At 37.7% G+C, this 17,570-nt stretch overlaps 1 protein-coding gene across 4 annotated transcripts in view; it reads left to right on the top strand.

Annotated features, from left to right (window-relative positions):
- The window catches only part of pcdh11 (protocadherin 11), a 370,226-nt gene that overhangs the window by 265,809 nt on the left and 86,847 nt on the right, over positions 1-17,570 (top strand). For all 4 annotated transcript variants that reach the window (XM_044126903.1, XM_044126905.1, XM_044126904.1 and 1 more), the window contains 2 exons: positions 10,968-11,027; positions 15,227-15,325. In XM_044126903.1, coding sequence (XP_043982838.1) covers positions 10,968-11,027; positions 15,227-15,325 — 159 coding nt within the window. The remainder of the gene's footprint in view (positions 1-10,967; positions 11,028-15,226; positions 15,326-17,570) is intronic.

The following is a 17,570-nucleotide window of genomic DNA, read 5'->3' as shown; positions in this document are numbered from 1 at the left end:
AGAGATTCAGTCCAGTAGGAAAGAAAGGGCCTAATGAGAATAAGTGCATGCAAAATGAATGCAAGCACTCATTTTGCATGCATTCACATACAATCATACTTAATAAATTAGAATACATCAGAAATATTTTTCTGAAAATGACCTTTAAGCAGGTAATAAACACACTTGTTTATTGCCTTTAGTTTTTAAACAAAATAGTTTAGCAAATTTCATACGTTTAGCTGTGGAACATTATCATAATTAACAGAAATAAACATTTTTAAACATCCTTTTGGACGTAATTAATCTATATAATGTGTTTCACTTGGTGATAAAGTTCCTAAAATAAATGTGCTTTTCAATAATATTCTAATTTATTTAATGGGTCTGTACATAAAAATGTCAGATATTTATCTAGATTTACTGCAGTTCTGTTTCACATGATGTGCGACTCCTGTTCACCCACAAGCAACTGACAAGATTAAGCTGCAGTAAGACTATTAAATTATAACTCCACTAGCACAGCTAAAGATGAAAAACTAGGAAACCTTTGCTGTGTACAAATTGTACTCTTTCAATTTTGGAAAAAAACAGTCTCCACTGAATTTAAATATTGTATTAATTAGTCTAAATAAATTCGACTAAAATATTTGCATCTGCTGTTTCAGAAAATACAGGAAATATAAAAATTTCATCATACTTATAAAAAAAACCCTGAAAGCAGAGAAGCAACAGCCAACAGATTCTGTTATCTATATTGGGTGTAGATTCGAGGAGTCTTGGGGGAACCCCTGCTTGCGTGGAATCCCCAGGCAGTTGCTTAGTTTACTTGTGCTTTGGAGTGCCTCTGTAAACATAAATCGGATGTTCATCAGAACAAAAACACTTGTCCAAAATTGTACCATTTGGACAATGCTTGAATTGCCATTATTTAGGTCACAATTTTACTGGTTTGTTTTCGATTTCAACTCTTCATGACTTCTTTATTGAGCAGGAGGAATTTGTCGAGTGATACAATAAATGTAGTATATATTACGCTAGTCAAATTAGTTTTGGCCTGAGTCAAGCAGGAAAGTTTATGTTATGGTTAGCATGCTAACATTGTCATCAGCAGCTGTTGACAGTTAATATGCATCCTTAAAAAGGCCCAGAAATAGTAAATGTGCAGCATTCAAAACTTCAAACTAGTGGATCTTCTTGTCATCCTGAGTCAGATTACAGAGATGAGGAAAGTGGGATTATAAATCACCTAAAAAACATGGTCCAGAAGTCTAAGATATGAACATCTTAAAGATTTATTGCTGAAGTAAAGACGTCATGTTGCTGCTTAGGCTTTCTCCTGACATGGGGACACTAATTTCTTTAACTCCGTGGCCAGGCTGAGAGTTCTGACATACAAAGTGAACACTTCATCCATTTGCTCATTTCTGAATGATTTCCAGAAAGGCTACAATTCTGATATATTTTTATTATAAGATATGTAATGCATTGGCTCATTTACAAAGTGACAGCTGCTGTACCAGCTCTGTTTGCATAAAAATATACAGTAGAACATTAAAAGTGGATGGGAGGTCAAATTGGATTTTATATTAAGCATGTTGAACCCTTCTCTTGTAAAGCATCTTTTTCTAAGTAGTTGCATAACTTTTTTTATTTGTTTGTTTTAGATCATATTGTCAGTTTTTCAAACAAGTAATTCAATTAAAAAAACTTTGGGTGCTTCGTGAGCCTACGCACCAAGTAATTTAAGGTGATTGGATGCTGTTTAATTTCTTAACAGCAAGTTTTGCCTGACCATGAGAGGAAATAACTCGCTGCTAATAAAAAAATTTGAATATTCTTAATTCTCTGCTCAACCAACTAGAGAAAAAACTCCAGGAGTAAATTGAGCAACTTGATGATAAGCCTAACAGCAAAGCAGCATTCAGGCATTTGAATGAGGCCATTAACGGTTGCTTAAAACAAGAATAATGAAGTGATGACAATGAATTTCTGTTTCCTTTTGCCTTTATAGAAGACTGTGGTGTAGGGAAAATTCTAACCTCTTAAGCACACTGATGTGACAGTAACTCTTTAGGTCATCAGTACACAGTGAACATTGTAATTGTGAACCAGAAAAGTAAGCCTTAGCCCCATTTCAGCATAACCGCATCTTTATACTTAAAGCTGCTTCTTACTCATCCATGCACAGATGTACAGCGAACACTCAAACATACCCTCTTAATCTGTTTTGACACACACATGCATTCTCATGCAAACATGCTATTGCAACACACAAACAAGCACAAATGTGGCACACGCATGCACAAAGCGAATGTTCCCACAAAGTAGATGAGCTCCATTCTGTAACGAATCGAAAGCATCTGCAAAGCTAGTTCTTCTCAGGCCATGGAGGCGTGCATCAGGCGACGAAAGTGCCGGCTTGGTTGTCCCAGGGTGGCTCATGTAACACTTGGCCTACTCCCTTGCCACTGCCTGGATCAGAAAGGCCCACTGCTATCATCCCGGCGCTGGCAGCGGCGAGGCTGGTTTCTGAATGACAAATTGGTTAGAGAGAACGAGCCAAGAATCATACTTTGAAGAGAGAAATGCATTCCTGCTTTTTGACAAGCATGGCACATTATATGGTCAAGTGTACAAGTCTGACTCCCATCATGTGGACTGATCCAGATCCCAAAGACACTTAAAATGAGGCAAGGCTCTCTCGTCAAGACAATGCCAAAGTATTTATCTTAGAAAGTCACCCAAACTATGACAGGATTAGAACGCTTTTCATCAGGCAGTCTCTCGCCGCATGGCCTCAATTTGTGTCAAAACTTCGGTTCCACTGTTTGAGAAATAATTATGTTGTCACACATATTTTATATATAGAACATTTAATTTCCTAAATTGCCTTTTTTATTACTGTTTGAGGTTACAGAAAGAAAAATTTTTAGGTTTTCTTTTTACTGACTATAGGCTAAATAGATATTTCACAAATTGTTCATGTGTTCAGAATTAACACATGAACCGCTTACATCAACACATGAAACTGTCACTGTAAAAACACATGCAAGCATTCAATGTTATTGATCTCGCACCTGGTATAAAGTCTTGTTGTTCTCATAAACTTGACAAAGTTTTGTCATCTGTCTTTCTTTCTTTTTTTTTTTTTACAGTCATTAATAACTTGTGGGGGAATGTGTTCTCATGACACCAAATCCAAACTTATGAGCCACAACTCTAAAAGATATGCCTGACACATAGAAACACTGTGCATCACTAAAAGAATCCCATGACTGCTGTGGTCGCAGCATCTGATGGGTCTGTGGTTTTATAAAGGCACATAAAACCAAGACATTTTTTACATGCTGGTCAGTTTAGACGTGAAATATTTAGGTTGTTGCAGTCAACCTGATGATAACGATGAATGTCATTTTGTAGCACTATTTGAGCGCATGCATACTTCCAAATAAATAAATAAAAAAATCCATAACAAATAAAAAAAAAAAAGAAAGATTTGGAATGGCCATGCCGTTACGCTAACCCAGGAATCAAAGCTAAATCTGACAAAAAAATCTGTGAGGTAACCTAAAGAGGACAGTGGACAAGTTATGTCATCAAAATTTAATAGATTTGGAAGAACCTTTGAAAGTCACATCAATACTTCTGAACTTCATGTCTGGTTGATCAAATTTAATAAAATAATTGCCTTGTGTGAACTGTATGGTTTAATGCTGACATTACATTGAAAAAAACTCTTTATTATAAAAATAAAACATGTTGTAACACTTTGATGATTACCATTCTGTTTTTTATGTGTATTACATTTGCTTATTTTTTGCTGTTGAACTGTACAAAATATATGTCATGTGAACAGTGGAGAGAGTTTAGAAATTATTTATTATGGTCTGAAGTTTTTTTAGCTTCCAAAACATGAAACTTTAACAGTGAGGATGGAACACAATAGAGGGCCACTGCAAAACAATAAAAACCAGAATCCCCTTACAAAATAAGACTGTGAGATTGTCTATGGGACATTAGGGAACCGGACAGCTTTAATGAAGCACCAAATACAGCAAATGACATACGCATACAGAATGTTTGATTATTATGTTAGGACATAAATGATTTTTGCAATATTGTTTGGTGTCTTTTCTAAAAGTACATAAAAAAATTCTAAAGCAAGAACTCTAGCAGCAGCATTCTATGGGCAATAAAAAGTAGTACTAAGCTGCCTTGTAAAAAGAAAAATAAAATCCCCCAAACAACCAAATCCTGCTCCAGTTAATCCAGAGAGGCGCTGCCTTTTAAAAACAATCTCCTGCACAAGAAAGAGGCCGTTTCTACAAAATAATAAAAAATAATGTCCCTGGTAAACAAAGAACAAAGAGGAATGGATGGTGACCATCTGCTTATTATTGGAAATGAACTGGATTTTATGGCACTTGGATAGTATAAATTTACAATCAGAATCAACTTTATGTACCAAATGTGTGCAAACAAACAAGGAATTTGTTCCAAAATTTTACACAAAACACTTTAAATGCTACGAAATATGTTGTTTTTTTAAACACAATGGCTGTGTGTTTATTAAGTACACTGTTTTTCAGTAGAGCTTTAGCTCAAATACAAACTCCCTCTGTGTCTTTGGGACTCCCCCCTCAAACTGAGGGGTTATGCCTTTTCTTTACCAAATCAGTCATGGCATTGCACTGATGCAATGCAAAGTCTGCAGACTTGCCATGTCAGAAACACACACAAGACACCGGATGTAAACCACACAAAATTCCCTCTCTCAGCACCTCCAGAATTGGGTTTGAGGTTGCAGAGTATTTTACTTTTGTTGTCAAATTGCTTTGCAAATGAGGCCCACCCTGGCAGAATTTCAAAGCACTTGTGCTATATGTGCAGCTTCCTTCAGGCACTGGTTTCTGAACCTTCATCATTCTGTATGCATATGCACAGTACTGCACTAAGCGCACATGGAAGACTAGATAAACATGCCAAGCTGGGAGGAAGATGGAAGCTGGCATGCTTATGTCTTGTCAGCCTGTCTGTGTGTTGACTTTGTGTTCCCCAGCATGACTGACATGGTCTATCTAATAACATGGCAGGTAGACAGTATGAAAGCCTTGTAGGGATCTACCCATTAAAATGATATTCAATCATTTTTTGATGGGCTTCTTTTTTTCATCGCCTGAAACCACGCCTTGTAATGATGCACGGTCCAAGCACCATTCACACTGAAATGTTGCATTGCTTGGAGAGTCATCAAAATAATTGTTGTGATATGTTCAATTCTTGCCTTGGCAATGACAGTAATGTGAGATGATTGTGTGATGAGTATATGGAATATTTTTGTTTCACGTTGACTTAATTTTTACTATATATCTTCCTGCTCCATGGTCATATGTTTCTATAATGGGCTTGTCTTTGTGGACACAAAGTTACTGCTTTGATTGCAAGTCCCATTCAGCTTCTAAATAATAATAGTGCTTGAACTGAAATATTGCAATGTAGCTCCAGGCTACTGTTAATGAACAACAGCAGGGTACAGTTGGAGCTGAAGTGGGGATTAAAGAAATTCAAACCTAACTTTGTCTTTCAAAGGCAAATAATAAACAGTGGGGTCACTTTCTTTAAACCCCAAGCAACTATTTCATTATCCTCAAAGAAGAGAGGCATGATGTCTTCCATCTGAGTTTAGAAATCTGTACAGGTTTCTAAACATACAGAGGTTTAGAAACCACCTTATGTTTCAATAAACATATTAGTGATAAATAAATACTCATGACGGCAAACTTCATCACCAAGTGTTCTCACCTTGCCTAACACATGCAAGCTTCATTCCTTTCATTACAGTGTTAATAAAAAAAAAACACATTCAAAAGATGTATGTGTGTTACACTTGTTACATTCTGCATTTTCACAGCCTGTCAAGAACTATTCTCAAATTGGAAAGAATAAGCAAGCCAGGGGAAATCCATTGAGAGGGATGGAGACAGAAGGCACGAGAAAGAGAATATATTTGGAGCTATGTTCTGTAGATCAAAAACATGGCAGTCACATGATCAAAGGCATTTGATAATCCTTGAACTACATTGCTCCTTTAATCCTAGTCAAAGAACTGGTTTTATTGGTTTATTGGAGGAAGGGGGTAGGGTGGGGTGCAGTGTCGGGGTCGCAAATGGAGCTAGAAAAGAAGTAAGTAACTGATAGGAATACAGTTTACTGAATGCTGGGCTGCACTTTAGCACAGGCTGGGCAAGATCACAGTATAAAGCCTCCTTGTATGTCCACAAAATGGAGGCAGAGTCGTTGGGGGTGAGGAGCACAAATGTGCCACAAGTCCCTGTCCACTCAGCTCTGAATGGTGCTTTTGTTTCTCTTCCGTGAGGCTTATTGGGGAAGCGATGAATGTGACTACATTGTTATATATTACATCTGCTACATAAACCTGTGTTGGGGTTATACATCACCCTCCACAATTATTGCCAACCCTTGTGAGGATGCCTACAAAAGCCCCAAAATAAATAAGTGCAATAGAGACTTGGTGGCCCCAAGATGAAAATCTTTTCTGCAGTTCTTTTACTGAGAGTTTTGGGGATTTTATATCTCTTCTATTTTCCTCCTCATAATGGTGAGAAAAACTAACAGTAGATCCCTATTGTGTCTCACCGTTAAAGTTGCTTATACAATTTGCAAATATTGTTCTGATTATAGACTCAGGCTATTTCTTTGTAGTCATTTCCTCAACTATTGGCATTGCCACATACCTGCCTCATACTTCAATGACGTACTTTGTTGCCTTTTCAACTTTTAAGTATTGGCTTCAGGAAAGAGGCACCTGTTTCACCATATTTATAGCTTACAAAACAACAGACATAGGCTAATGAACTTTTCCATATTTTGTATTGTTACAAACCCGAACACGTGCATTGGGTACTCGGGGGTTTCCTGTTGGTTTCGCATTCATCCAGTATTCCCTGCAAATACTGTGTTTGCTTGGAAAAATCGCAACCAGCAAATCAATAAAGCGACAAAGGGACGGACATTACGAAGCAAAGAAAACTTATCTAAATTTATGTTCTCAGATGCTTTCCAACCAATCTAACTCATCTTGAGTTGTTTGGTAAAGAACAATTGGTAAACATTTACATCTCTGATTGTGCAAAGATGCAACAGACCTGCCCTAATAGTCCATCCATCATTATACACTTTTGTCCCTGGTGTCTATCTCCAACGGTCACCCCGAAAGTCTTGAAGCTGAAATGCAACAGACATTGTGCAACGTCTCGTCTCATAGAAGCTTAAAGCAAATGCAGGCCACACCTTTTAGATCTATATCACGATTAAAATTATTAAAATTAAATCATGTGTCATTGTTTTCCATTGAAGAATTAAGCTGTGCTTAGTGTTGGTCTACCACAAACTCCCAATGAAATAAATGGATTGTAGGTGTAATATGAAAAAAGTAGTGTGAATGATGTGTGAATACATTGTGTGACTACATTCATTTCAGGAAATTATCTGAGTTGCCAATAATAGTAATCTAAGTGATTTTATGTAAAGAAAAATGGGAGTTTCTTTCCACACTGAAAAAATGTACTTGATTTATTTATTTTTTTTTCAAATATCTTCAGAGAGAGAGAATATGACACAGCAATAAAAGGTTCATTCTTCAGTGGTGTCAGTAAGTGTGCAAGGTTTTGTATGTCCCCTGTTTTTCAGTACAGGTAATTAAGACTATTTATGAGTTGTAGGAGCCTTTGATGGAAGGTATCAGGTTGAAGAGAAAAAGTGTTTTGAGGAAGAGCAAAATCATTTTTACTAAATCAGCATGTCTCCAAGAAGTCGGACAAAGAAACATCATATTTCAGTTATCGTTCCATTTCCTCAGAAAATTATTTCTGTTATATATCATAGAATCGTGCTCTCTGGGCCTCATCAAATTACAATAACCACCCGCAGCACTCTGAAAATACAAAAACATCAATATGTGGTGTAATCAAATGCCCTCTGTTGCAAGCTCTGTCAATGTCGCTTCTTTATCAGATACAAAATGTCCCTGACCAAAGTTGAAAAGTGACAGCTGTTTTTTGTGTTTTGTGCTCTCACTTTGGTTTTCTCCTCTGAATGTGCCGTCCTCCATATCTCGCATAAATCTGAGGATGAGCCATTAGCTGTTTCTCACAAAAGCTGCATGGTTTCCCACTGATGAAATACTAATGATTAATAATCAGTGTCTGCAGGAGTGGAAGTCAGTAGGACTGGGTGACAAAAGGATGACGTGTGAATAAAACGTGACATTTAACTCAGCTCAAAGAATAGAATCTTTAAAATAAAACAAATATCATCGTAGCTAAAGAGTGCATATTTGTCTGTACAAACAAAAGGAGGGATTTTAAATCATCTCTGGCTGGCATCAGGGATTCTTATTTAAATGAACTTAAATCCATTCTGACTTTAGAAACACATTTTATACCGTCAGCCTTTATTTCACCACATTATTGGTGCTTTTTAATGACAGCAATGAACCATGTGAAACTTAAAAATCTGCCTATTACTTTTTTAAAATTCAACTGAATAAAGTGTTTTTTTTTCCTGTTTTAACAGAAAATACAATATATTTTAAGTTATTTACAAGCTATAGTGGAATGAGTTGTGTGAGGCTGTTCTTTTTCATTTCTAACTTATTGATTAACCTTCAGTAGAAAAGGGCCAAATTTTCTGTACTGGAAAAAGCCTTGGTCACTTCATAATTAATTGGAAAAAAAAAAATCACTTTCTTTTCCATTTTTGCTTTCGCAAAAATATAGCAAGGAATTTAAAATTCATTATTTTGGAAGCAAAGGTTAGGAGCCAAAGTCGAGACATTTCCCCACATCTCTGAGCAAAAACCAGAAAAAAAGAATATTGAGAAAACAAACAAAACCCATTTTTTACTCATATTCCATTAAAAAAAAAAGAAAAAAAAAAGTGTATTTGCCTGTCGTTGTTAAGATATCATGTCTATATTACATCCGCAATCTGTAGGGAAAATTTTGTCAGCTAATTCTATCGTCACAGAAAGACCCATTTAGTCATTTATATTTTATACCATGGTGTTTACGCTACGCTGAAAGCCTGCTTGTTTTTCTTTCTTTTTTTTTTTTCTCCTTCGGCTTCTGCGGCCAGTGAGGTGTCCTCCTCCTACGCGGCAATGAAATATAGATGTTAAGAGTCTGGAGAGCTGAGTGTCTCATCTGTCCTGGTGATACCATAAGGCAACCATTAATAGTGTCACAGCGCATCAGACATACCACAGGCACATAATTGGATATGAGGACATAACTGAAAGCACCTGCTTGGAAATCAACAGGGCCTTCCCAGGGGGTAGACCCTTAGTAGATTCCAAAATACATTTTCCGAGCCCATCCACTTTCCTGCTGGGTTTGGCCTCACCCACTGCTTTTCATTTCTCACCCAGGTCAGTTTAAGAAGGCTTGTTGTTTACTCTTTTTTTTTTTTTTTGTGCAGTTGCTTTGTGAGTATGCAAATACTTTGGATCTCTGCATAATCACAAGCAGCAGGACCATCTGTTGTTGCCTTGTTGACGTACCTTGTGTGTACTTTTTAATGGTGTTTTCTTGTGTCTGAGTGATGTATTGGTGTATTAACAATGTGATGATCATTTAACCTCAAAATGTGCTATCAGGCGCTTGTGCAAAAGTCCTGAACATATGCTCAGTGAAATCTTCTGACAAAGAAGGATTTATAATCCATGTGGAGAGATAGAAATGTGGGGAACTGGAAAACAAAGGCAAAAGCATGGGATTTATAATCAGGATTTTAAAATGGTCAAGGAGAGAAAATATTAGTAGATTCTAGTTTTTGGGCAAAACACCAAACTCCATGGTAGCTACAAAAGGCAATTATAAAAGTTCCTTGCAGTTCAGTGCTGTATCCAACATTGGAAAGTTTAGTGAAAGGTAAAAATCTGATAGAAAATTGTGCTTATACAACAGCAGCCTTCAAAAGATTCTAAGTCGAAGCACAAGATTTTGTTTGATTTTGAAAATTATCCCACCTCCCACACACGCCCGTCAGGGGTGGGCAACTCCGGCCCTCGAGGGCCGGTCTCCAGCAACTTTTAGATGCATCTCTACTTCAACACACCTGAGTCAATTACTGAGGTCATTAGCAGGACTCTGGAGAACTTGACCGCACTTAGGAGGTGATTCAGCTATTGGATTCAAGTGTGTTGGACCAGGGAGACATCTAAGAGTTGCAGGACATTGGCCCTCGAGGACCAGGATTGCCCACCCCTGCTGTAGGAGGGATTGTCAAGAGTATGACGAGGTACCAGACCCAACAGAAGAGCTGAATTCTGTTGCTCAAGTAAACTAGGGTTCCTTGATGCCTCAGCTGTGCAACAAGCTGATTACCTTCGTGCCACACTCCTGCAAAAGGAACCACAATCCATCAAATATTGAGAGCGCTGTGCAGTACTTGGACTTTTCTGTGGGCTGACAAATTACTACTCCAATATCATGCAAATTACCATTTTCTGAAAAACTGGAATTTGGTTTCGCATTTGCTGAAAGTCATAGGTAACAAAATTAACTGAGAGTATTGTATGTACAAATTTAAATTTTTGAATTGAATTACTGATATAATTAACTTTTCATAGACATTATAAATTTGAAAACCTGCATGTCACTCATTTGTGAGACGCTCTGGATAAAAATGTCTGCAAAATGTTACGTGAATTGCCTTACTCCCCACTAAGTGAGGCACGGAGAGATGAAGCTCCTGAAACATTTAAAATGTGACGATCAACAAAAGCTGCTGCTTCTGGATTAGTGGGTGGCAGAGAGTGGAAGTGGAGAGCCACTTAACCCCCATGAAAAAATATAACAAAAATGCTAAATAGCAAGCACCAGGACATAAGCTGCAACTTCTGTCACTAAAGATTTGCCTGGAGATGCACTCTACACATCCCTGATAATGTGTTTTTCTTGTAGAACCCTGGCCAGACACCAGAGAAGACTTTTAACTCTCCACCACCCATTTGTCCTCATAAGGTAAGCTCCTGCTTTATTTCAGTCAAGGGATAAAACATAATTCTGTACAATAATGGCAGATATTTTAGGATGTTCTTAAGTTACAATGTAAATCTGTATTTTGTTTTTCTTTTTTTCTGGAAAGGCTACTCTTTGATTTTTTGTATTTTTTATTTTTGCAGACCTTGTGTTTTTTTGTTTGTTGTTTCACAAGTCTGATCAAAGCCTCAATGAGTGTACTATTCTTTGTGAAATTATGTATAAATTCTAACTTTTTACTAGATATTCTAACAAAAGCTGCTTTTATTTCAAACCAACAATTTCATTTTTGGCTCTTCCTTTGAGCATTCTGTTAATCATTCAAGACCGACAAGGGCAGAATTATTCAATGCTAATTAATAGTTATCAGGCACAGTCAAAGTCATTATTTCTCTCTGATAGTCTTAAGTCATCTCAGTGCAGTAAAGTTACTCTCCCCTTCAACCTTTCCTCTCAGTGCGTCCTTCTTGCAAATGTGATAGGGTGCTATACAGTGAAGTTTGCACAGTTTTACTTCACTTAGCACCAAACACATCAAAAATGCCCATGTCCTTTTCTGGATGAATGGCTGTTATGGTGGAGAGTGGCTCATTGCAAAAGTGGACCTTGGTAAAAGGAGCCCAATGGATGGAGGCTGTCTGACAGCCTGTCATCAACTGTTCAAAGCCTAGCACCGCTCTACATCCCTAATGCACAACCAGCTGTCTAAAATGACTCTCGGTGCATTCATATCCAAAGATAGTTGTTAGACAGTAAATAATAACAAACCAATGTGTTTCTCCTCCCAGTCTGTTGATGAGAAATCTAATGGAAAGCAATTTACTCTGTCGTTTGTCTGTCAGTGCCAAAATAACATGTCTGGTCCTCAACCCCATGGCCTGAACTTTGAACGTGGTTCCCTCTCAATTTGCCAGATTTTTTTCACTGTGTCAAATTTCTGACATGTTACATGTGTGAACCAGGGAATTTTTATGCAGTAAAAAATATTTCTAATCATGCATTGTTTTTGCTCAACTATGTTTTTTCTTTCTTTTTTTTTTTCCTGATCTTGTTTTAGTAACAAGACAAAAAAGAAGAAGCAAGTGAAAGCTAAACAGATAAAGAGAATGGAATTACAGTCCTCCAAAAACTGCTGTGTAATAGACACTAGCTTGGGTTTTTGCTACTGTACTCTTGGATCAAATTTGGACAGATCCAGGCCTCAGTTGATTTAACACTGCAGGTTCAGGTTACTGGTTGGGTTGGTAACCAGAAGATAGGTCAAAGTGACAAATGTTTAACAATGAGGCTAACAAAACATGTTGTGAAAAGAATGGCCTGTAAGAACGATGGGTTTTCAAAACAAAAGTTTCACTCAATATACGAGTCATGGTGGGACTCAAACATTTTAACCTAACACAGCTAGAGTTGACAATGGAGAGCTAAGATAAGTCAATATTTTGAGTCAGTCTTAATGTTTGTGTTAAAATTAAATAGTGTCTGATCTAGTAGCGCTAGCCCAGCATTTGGGGTAAAGAAACAACCCAGCACTTTTCACTAATTTGTGACTCTTAGAGGCATGATTTAATACAGAAATAATTCTTTCCACAAAAACACTGCCATAAAACTTTCCTTATTATAGCACACTATTATAAGGAAACTACAAGGAACTATTATAGCAAACATCCTTGTTATAATTTAGAAAACAGTAACCATTGTAAAATACTCACATTGGTAAAAGAAATTTGGTAAAATTATTATTTTTTTTGCCAATGTGCTTTTCTCTGTGCTACAAATTGTTAATTGGCATAATCTAATATAATTAGGCATTGAAAAATGTTTTTGTGCAGGAACTACAGCCTTACTTTGGATGCCTGTACTATGTCTGTCTGCCATATTTCTATCTGATTATATCCTGACTGGACTTCTTCTCGTTCCATCTTCAAATAGTTGATTGGGGCTGATGTAACAGGGGAACACCGTGGGTTTGTGGATGGTGTTATTCACGTGTTAGCTGTTAGCACCGGAACATAATCTCCCTCTAGTCAGCTCACATTAGTCTCCATGATCCGCACCAGCCCAATATGTGCAGTGAATGCAATGGGGCCAGCTGGGGTAATTTAGTATGTCAGTCAGCTCAGGAGGCTGGTAAAATGAGTAAATGGCTGAATACGATTTATATGTAAAGAGTATTCTGATTATTATGGTTCTCAGAATGGAATACATTCTCTCTTTTGAAACTTTTTTTTTCCTTCTACATTGTGTGAATCCCCCAGATAGACATTGAAGTGAACAGAAGCCTTTAAAACTGACTGCTCTATGATTATATTAAGGGTTTGAGAGGGAGCGAGGAAAAAAGAGGAGGGAGGAGATCTGATGCCCAAGCACTAAGTATATATAATTGCTTCTTGACACACTGGCCAAATTCTGCAGTGCCAGGATCTGAACGAAGATGATTAACGGCTGTCCAAGTGGGCGGGCACTACAGGTCGTTCAGGGCCTTTGGTTTCCATAGTGATACTAGTTTAAAGGCCATATATTGAATAGTGAAGATCCCCATGGTCCACATATTATCAAACTACAATTATAAGTTGCATCAAGAGCATGGAAAGGGCCATGCAAAATTCTATTTATCTGCAGAGCATTCATTCCACATTTTTCCTCTCTCAGTTGTTCACCTCTGCTTTTCTTAAATGCTCCTCCCTTGCCAGTGAGAAGATAAAAAGTGAGACATCTTGCATTATGTGAATAATTGATGTGTGGGTTCACCTCACACCATCATTACAGTGCAGCATTCAGTGTAAGAGGTGAAGGTAAGATCATATTTCTGACACAGAGCTTGAGGCAATGGAAATTGTGTTGGTTTTTCACAAGGTATTATGCAATATGCATTACAGGTTCACATCACTGCATGACAGGGAACAAAATGAAATATAATCACTGATGCAAGCATAGAAACATGCCATCGCAGCTGTAGAGTTGTAATTATGATTTGTTTGTTTCTTTGTCAAAGTTGAATAAATTTAACTGGAACTATTTGAGGTGGCCTGATGCAATGACACCCAGCCAATTTATTAGGTACACTTGTTTAATTTCTTGTTAACACAAACAGCAAATTGATTTGATCACATGGCATTACCAAGAGATCTAAACATAGTGAAGACATTGTTATACCAATGTAGAAGAAAGGGCATTAAAGTGACTTTAAGCCTACTGGGTTGTTTGGGGGGGATACAGGCCAGTCAGAGCATTTCAGAAACAGTTACTCTGTGGAGATTTTTACTTGCAGAAAACTGTTAATAATGAAAAAAATCCATTACATAGCCATTGTATGGACCAAAATGCCTTGTTAAGGACCAAGGAAAATGGGGAGAAGATGATGAATAGACAACATAATTTGGATAAGGTTTACCAAACATCATATTTAAATTCACAGCATGCCCGCATGTCACCAGGATGCACATGATAGAACATGTTGGGTGCCACCCTGGTCAGCTAAAACAGCAAAGTGAGGCTACAGCTTAGATGAACTAACCAAAATTAATCTAAATCGAATTTGGACAATCATTTATTATCCAAAATTGGACAATTTTGGAAAGTGATTTGGAAAGTGTTCACTCATCTCATAAGTCTCGATTTTAGGTCTAATCTGGTGCCACCTACTAAAAACCAGCTTGTTATCCTATGCTATTTGCTTCATACAGAGAGCCCGGGCTCTCGGCTGATTGCTTCCTGTAGGCGTGGACTCTGTTGAGGTTTTAAATTTTACCCAATTGCTAACATTTGCCAGTGACGTATGGAATGCGGCAGTTCAATGCTAAGGAGCTTACCGGTAATTGCCTGCACTGTAAACAACCATCCTCCACTGCGAAAATTGCAAAATTGCACAGGAATGCAATAGCCAGACTAAATCAGATGTAAACAGCATAAAAAAGATAGATCCATCCTGCCTAAAAAGCTAAGGTGCTGTAATCATGTGGGGGATGGATATTTTGTGAGCCCCTTAGTAGCATGAGCATTTTTTTTTTTTAAATGCCACAGCCTACTTTAGTCTTACTACTGACTGTGTCCATCCCATTAAGACCACAATTAATAACTGCTACTCCTAGCAAGACTGTCCAATGTGTCACAAAGATCAGATTATTTCAAACTGGTTTCTTGAATATGACAATGCGTTCACTCTACTCCCATTGTGTCCACAGTCGCCAGATCTCAATCCAGTAGAGAACCTCTGGGATGTGGTGGAACGGGAGATTTGCATCAGGGATGTACAGTCAAGAAATCTGCCTCAACTGTGTGATGTAAGCAACTGCTGTCATATAAATAAGGAGAAAAATCTCAGAGGAATGTTTCTGAGACATTGTTGAATCTTTATTATTTCAGTTCTGGAGGCAAAATGGACTCCAACTCAGTACTGGCAAGGTGCATCTAATAAAATAAAAGAGCTTCTGTAGTCCATTCATAAACACGCACATGTTTGTAAACATAAAAAGAGAACAAATGCAGAGAAGGTTTGGGTAGAGTTCATTCCCCCCGACAAAATGAGCGTGCACTGCAACTTGTTCCTGCCATTTCTGAAATAACTTAACTGAAATCTTGCATCTCATTTTGTTACTAAAAGAGAGTGCCTTGTAAAGTGAAGTGAGTACGACCCTTTACAGACACCCTACTTCTTGAAAGCACTTTACCCTGGTGGTCTTGGATAAAATGCCTACCAGCTGCCATGAGTAGCGCCATTCTGCAACTAAAAAAAGGCAATCTGTCAAGCTTCTGAACTAGATGATGAACATGTAGCAATTTAGCTGAGGTTTAAACATCACGACTGTTAGTAGTTATTGAGGCATCTCCCTGCAGACCAGCATTCATGTGCTTTTACATTAAAGTGCACTGACACGTATATTCAATCAATCCCCCTCTCTGACATACAAGTACACATGGACACAAGCATAGAAGTCAGCTGAGGTAAATGTGAGCTCAAAAGACAAGCAGAAACAACCCACGGCTCCATCGCAATGCCTGGGGTTGCATTGGTGGCTATCGTCAAGCAAATAATGCTTTGTGACTGAAAAAAAAAGCCAATCCAAAGGTCATTTGTGACCTCTGGGACCAGTACTGTGGAGCATCTGTCACTAGCAAACAGAACATGTCTGTCAAATGGCAAAAGGTATGCAGTGCAGTCATCCTGCCATGTAATAAAGGCAGTGGGGCCTATATATACCGAGCGTCCCTGTCACAACCGCATTAACAGTCCTCTGCACTACGCTGGCTTATCGGCAGAACATTCAACATGTCACACTGTACACATGACTGCATTGGTAGGTTGGAGCTGGTAATAACATGGCCTGCATTATGCAAACACTTCAAATGTTTACACATCTTTCAGGTCTCACTTGAAATGTTAAAATGATAAATATGACCCAATTAAATTTTTTATATTCAGTCTATCCCAAATAAACTTCAAAAAAAAAAGTTGTCATCTTATCAGCACCAAACTGCTCTGCAGTGTTGATGCCACTTTCACCCACTCAAACACAGAAGGGCAAGAGAGCTGCCATTAAAGATGGAGGTATGCTGTTGGGAACAACTTCAGGTTAAGTGTCTTTCCCACAGGTAGTACTGGATTGAAAAGGGATCCCTGTGATTTTCTGACAACCTACTCCTTTTCCTTTGACCAGTGCTAATGATTAAATTATATCATTATCATCTGTGAATACTTGTCTGCTGTCAAATGACAGAGAAGCTTAACATGGTTGGAAAATATTGGCAGATTTTAACACAGGACATATATTTTTTAGGGAAGACTCATCATTTACACAACTATGGATAATGGCATCAAAGGCTTAGGGTAAATTGATGAAAGATAACGCATAATACATATTTCCCTCTGAGCCAATTTGCAATGCCCATATATCTGCATCAGACTACACATTTGTGTGGAACAAATCAATAATATTCCATTTCTAATCAAATTCCTCTTTTTGAATGGTGAAATCCAATCTACATGGATACACACATGGAGGTTTCTTGTTTTATTGAAATTTATCCTGTGGTTATACTGTGAAGAAAATGCATACTTATTTATTAACTTAGGTTTCTCATAAAGTGTAATTGAGGAAGAATTGTACAGTACATGACTGTTCAAGGTGTGGGGCCTTCCAGATATCTTTTGGGAGGGGGCAAATGGAGTTACAACATAAAGAAAAATAAATGAATTGGAAATAGTAAATGCAAACATTTAGTGTACTTCAGCAAACTTGTGCCAGATATAAAATGGACAGATTTTTGGTAGCTGAAGCTAGAGTGAAGGCCAAGTAAAAAAATTGAAGAAAATAAAAATTACCTTTCTTGTTAAAGTTGGGATTTTCGAGATGAAGATGCTCCTATGTCACCAAGTTGTCTGCAAAGCTTGGGGAGTTTGTTATTTTTTATACAGGAGGGTAAATGAACTACGGTCACGGCAGTAGATAGTTCATACTTTTGGCACAGCAAATGACAAGGTAACTAAAGCGTTGTACCATGTGGTGCTACACATATCTAAGGCATGTA

This window comes from Gambusia affinis, linkage group LG09 (assembly GCF_019740435.1).
Source record: "Gambusia affinis linkage group LG09, SWU_Gaff_1.0, whole genome shotgun sequence".
Lineage (NCBI taxonomy): Eukaryota > Metazoa > Chordata > Actinopteri > Cyprinodontiformes > Poeciliidae > Gambusia > Gambusia affinis.
This window is presented reverse-complemented; position numbering and strand designations above follow the sequence as displayed.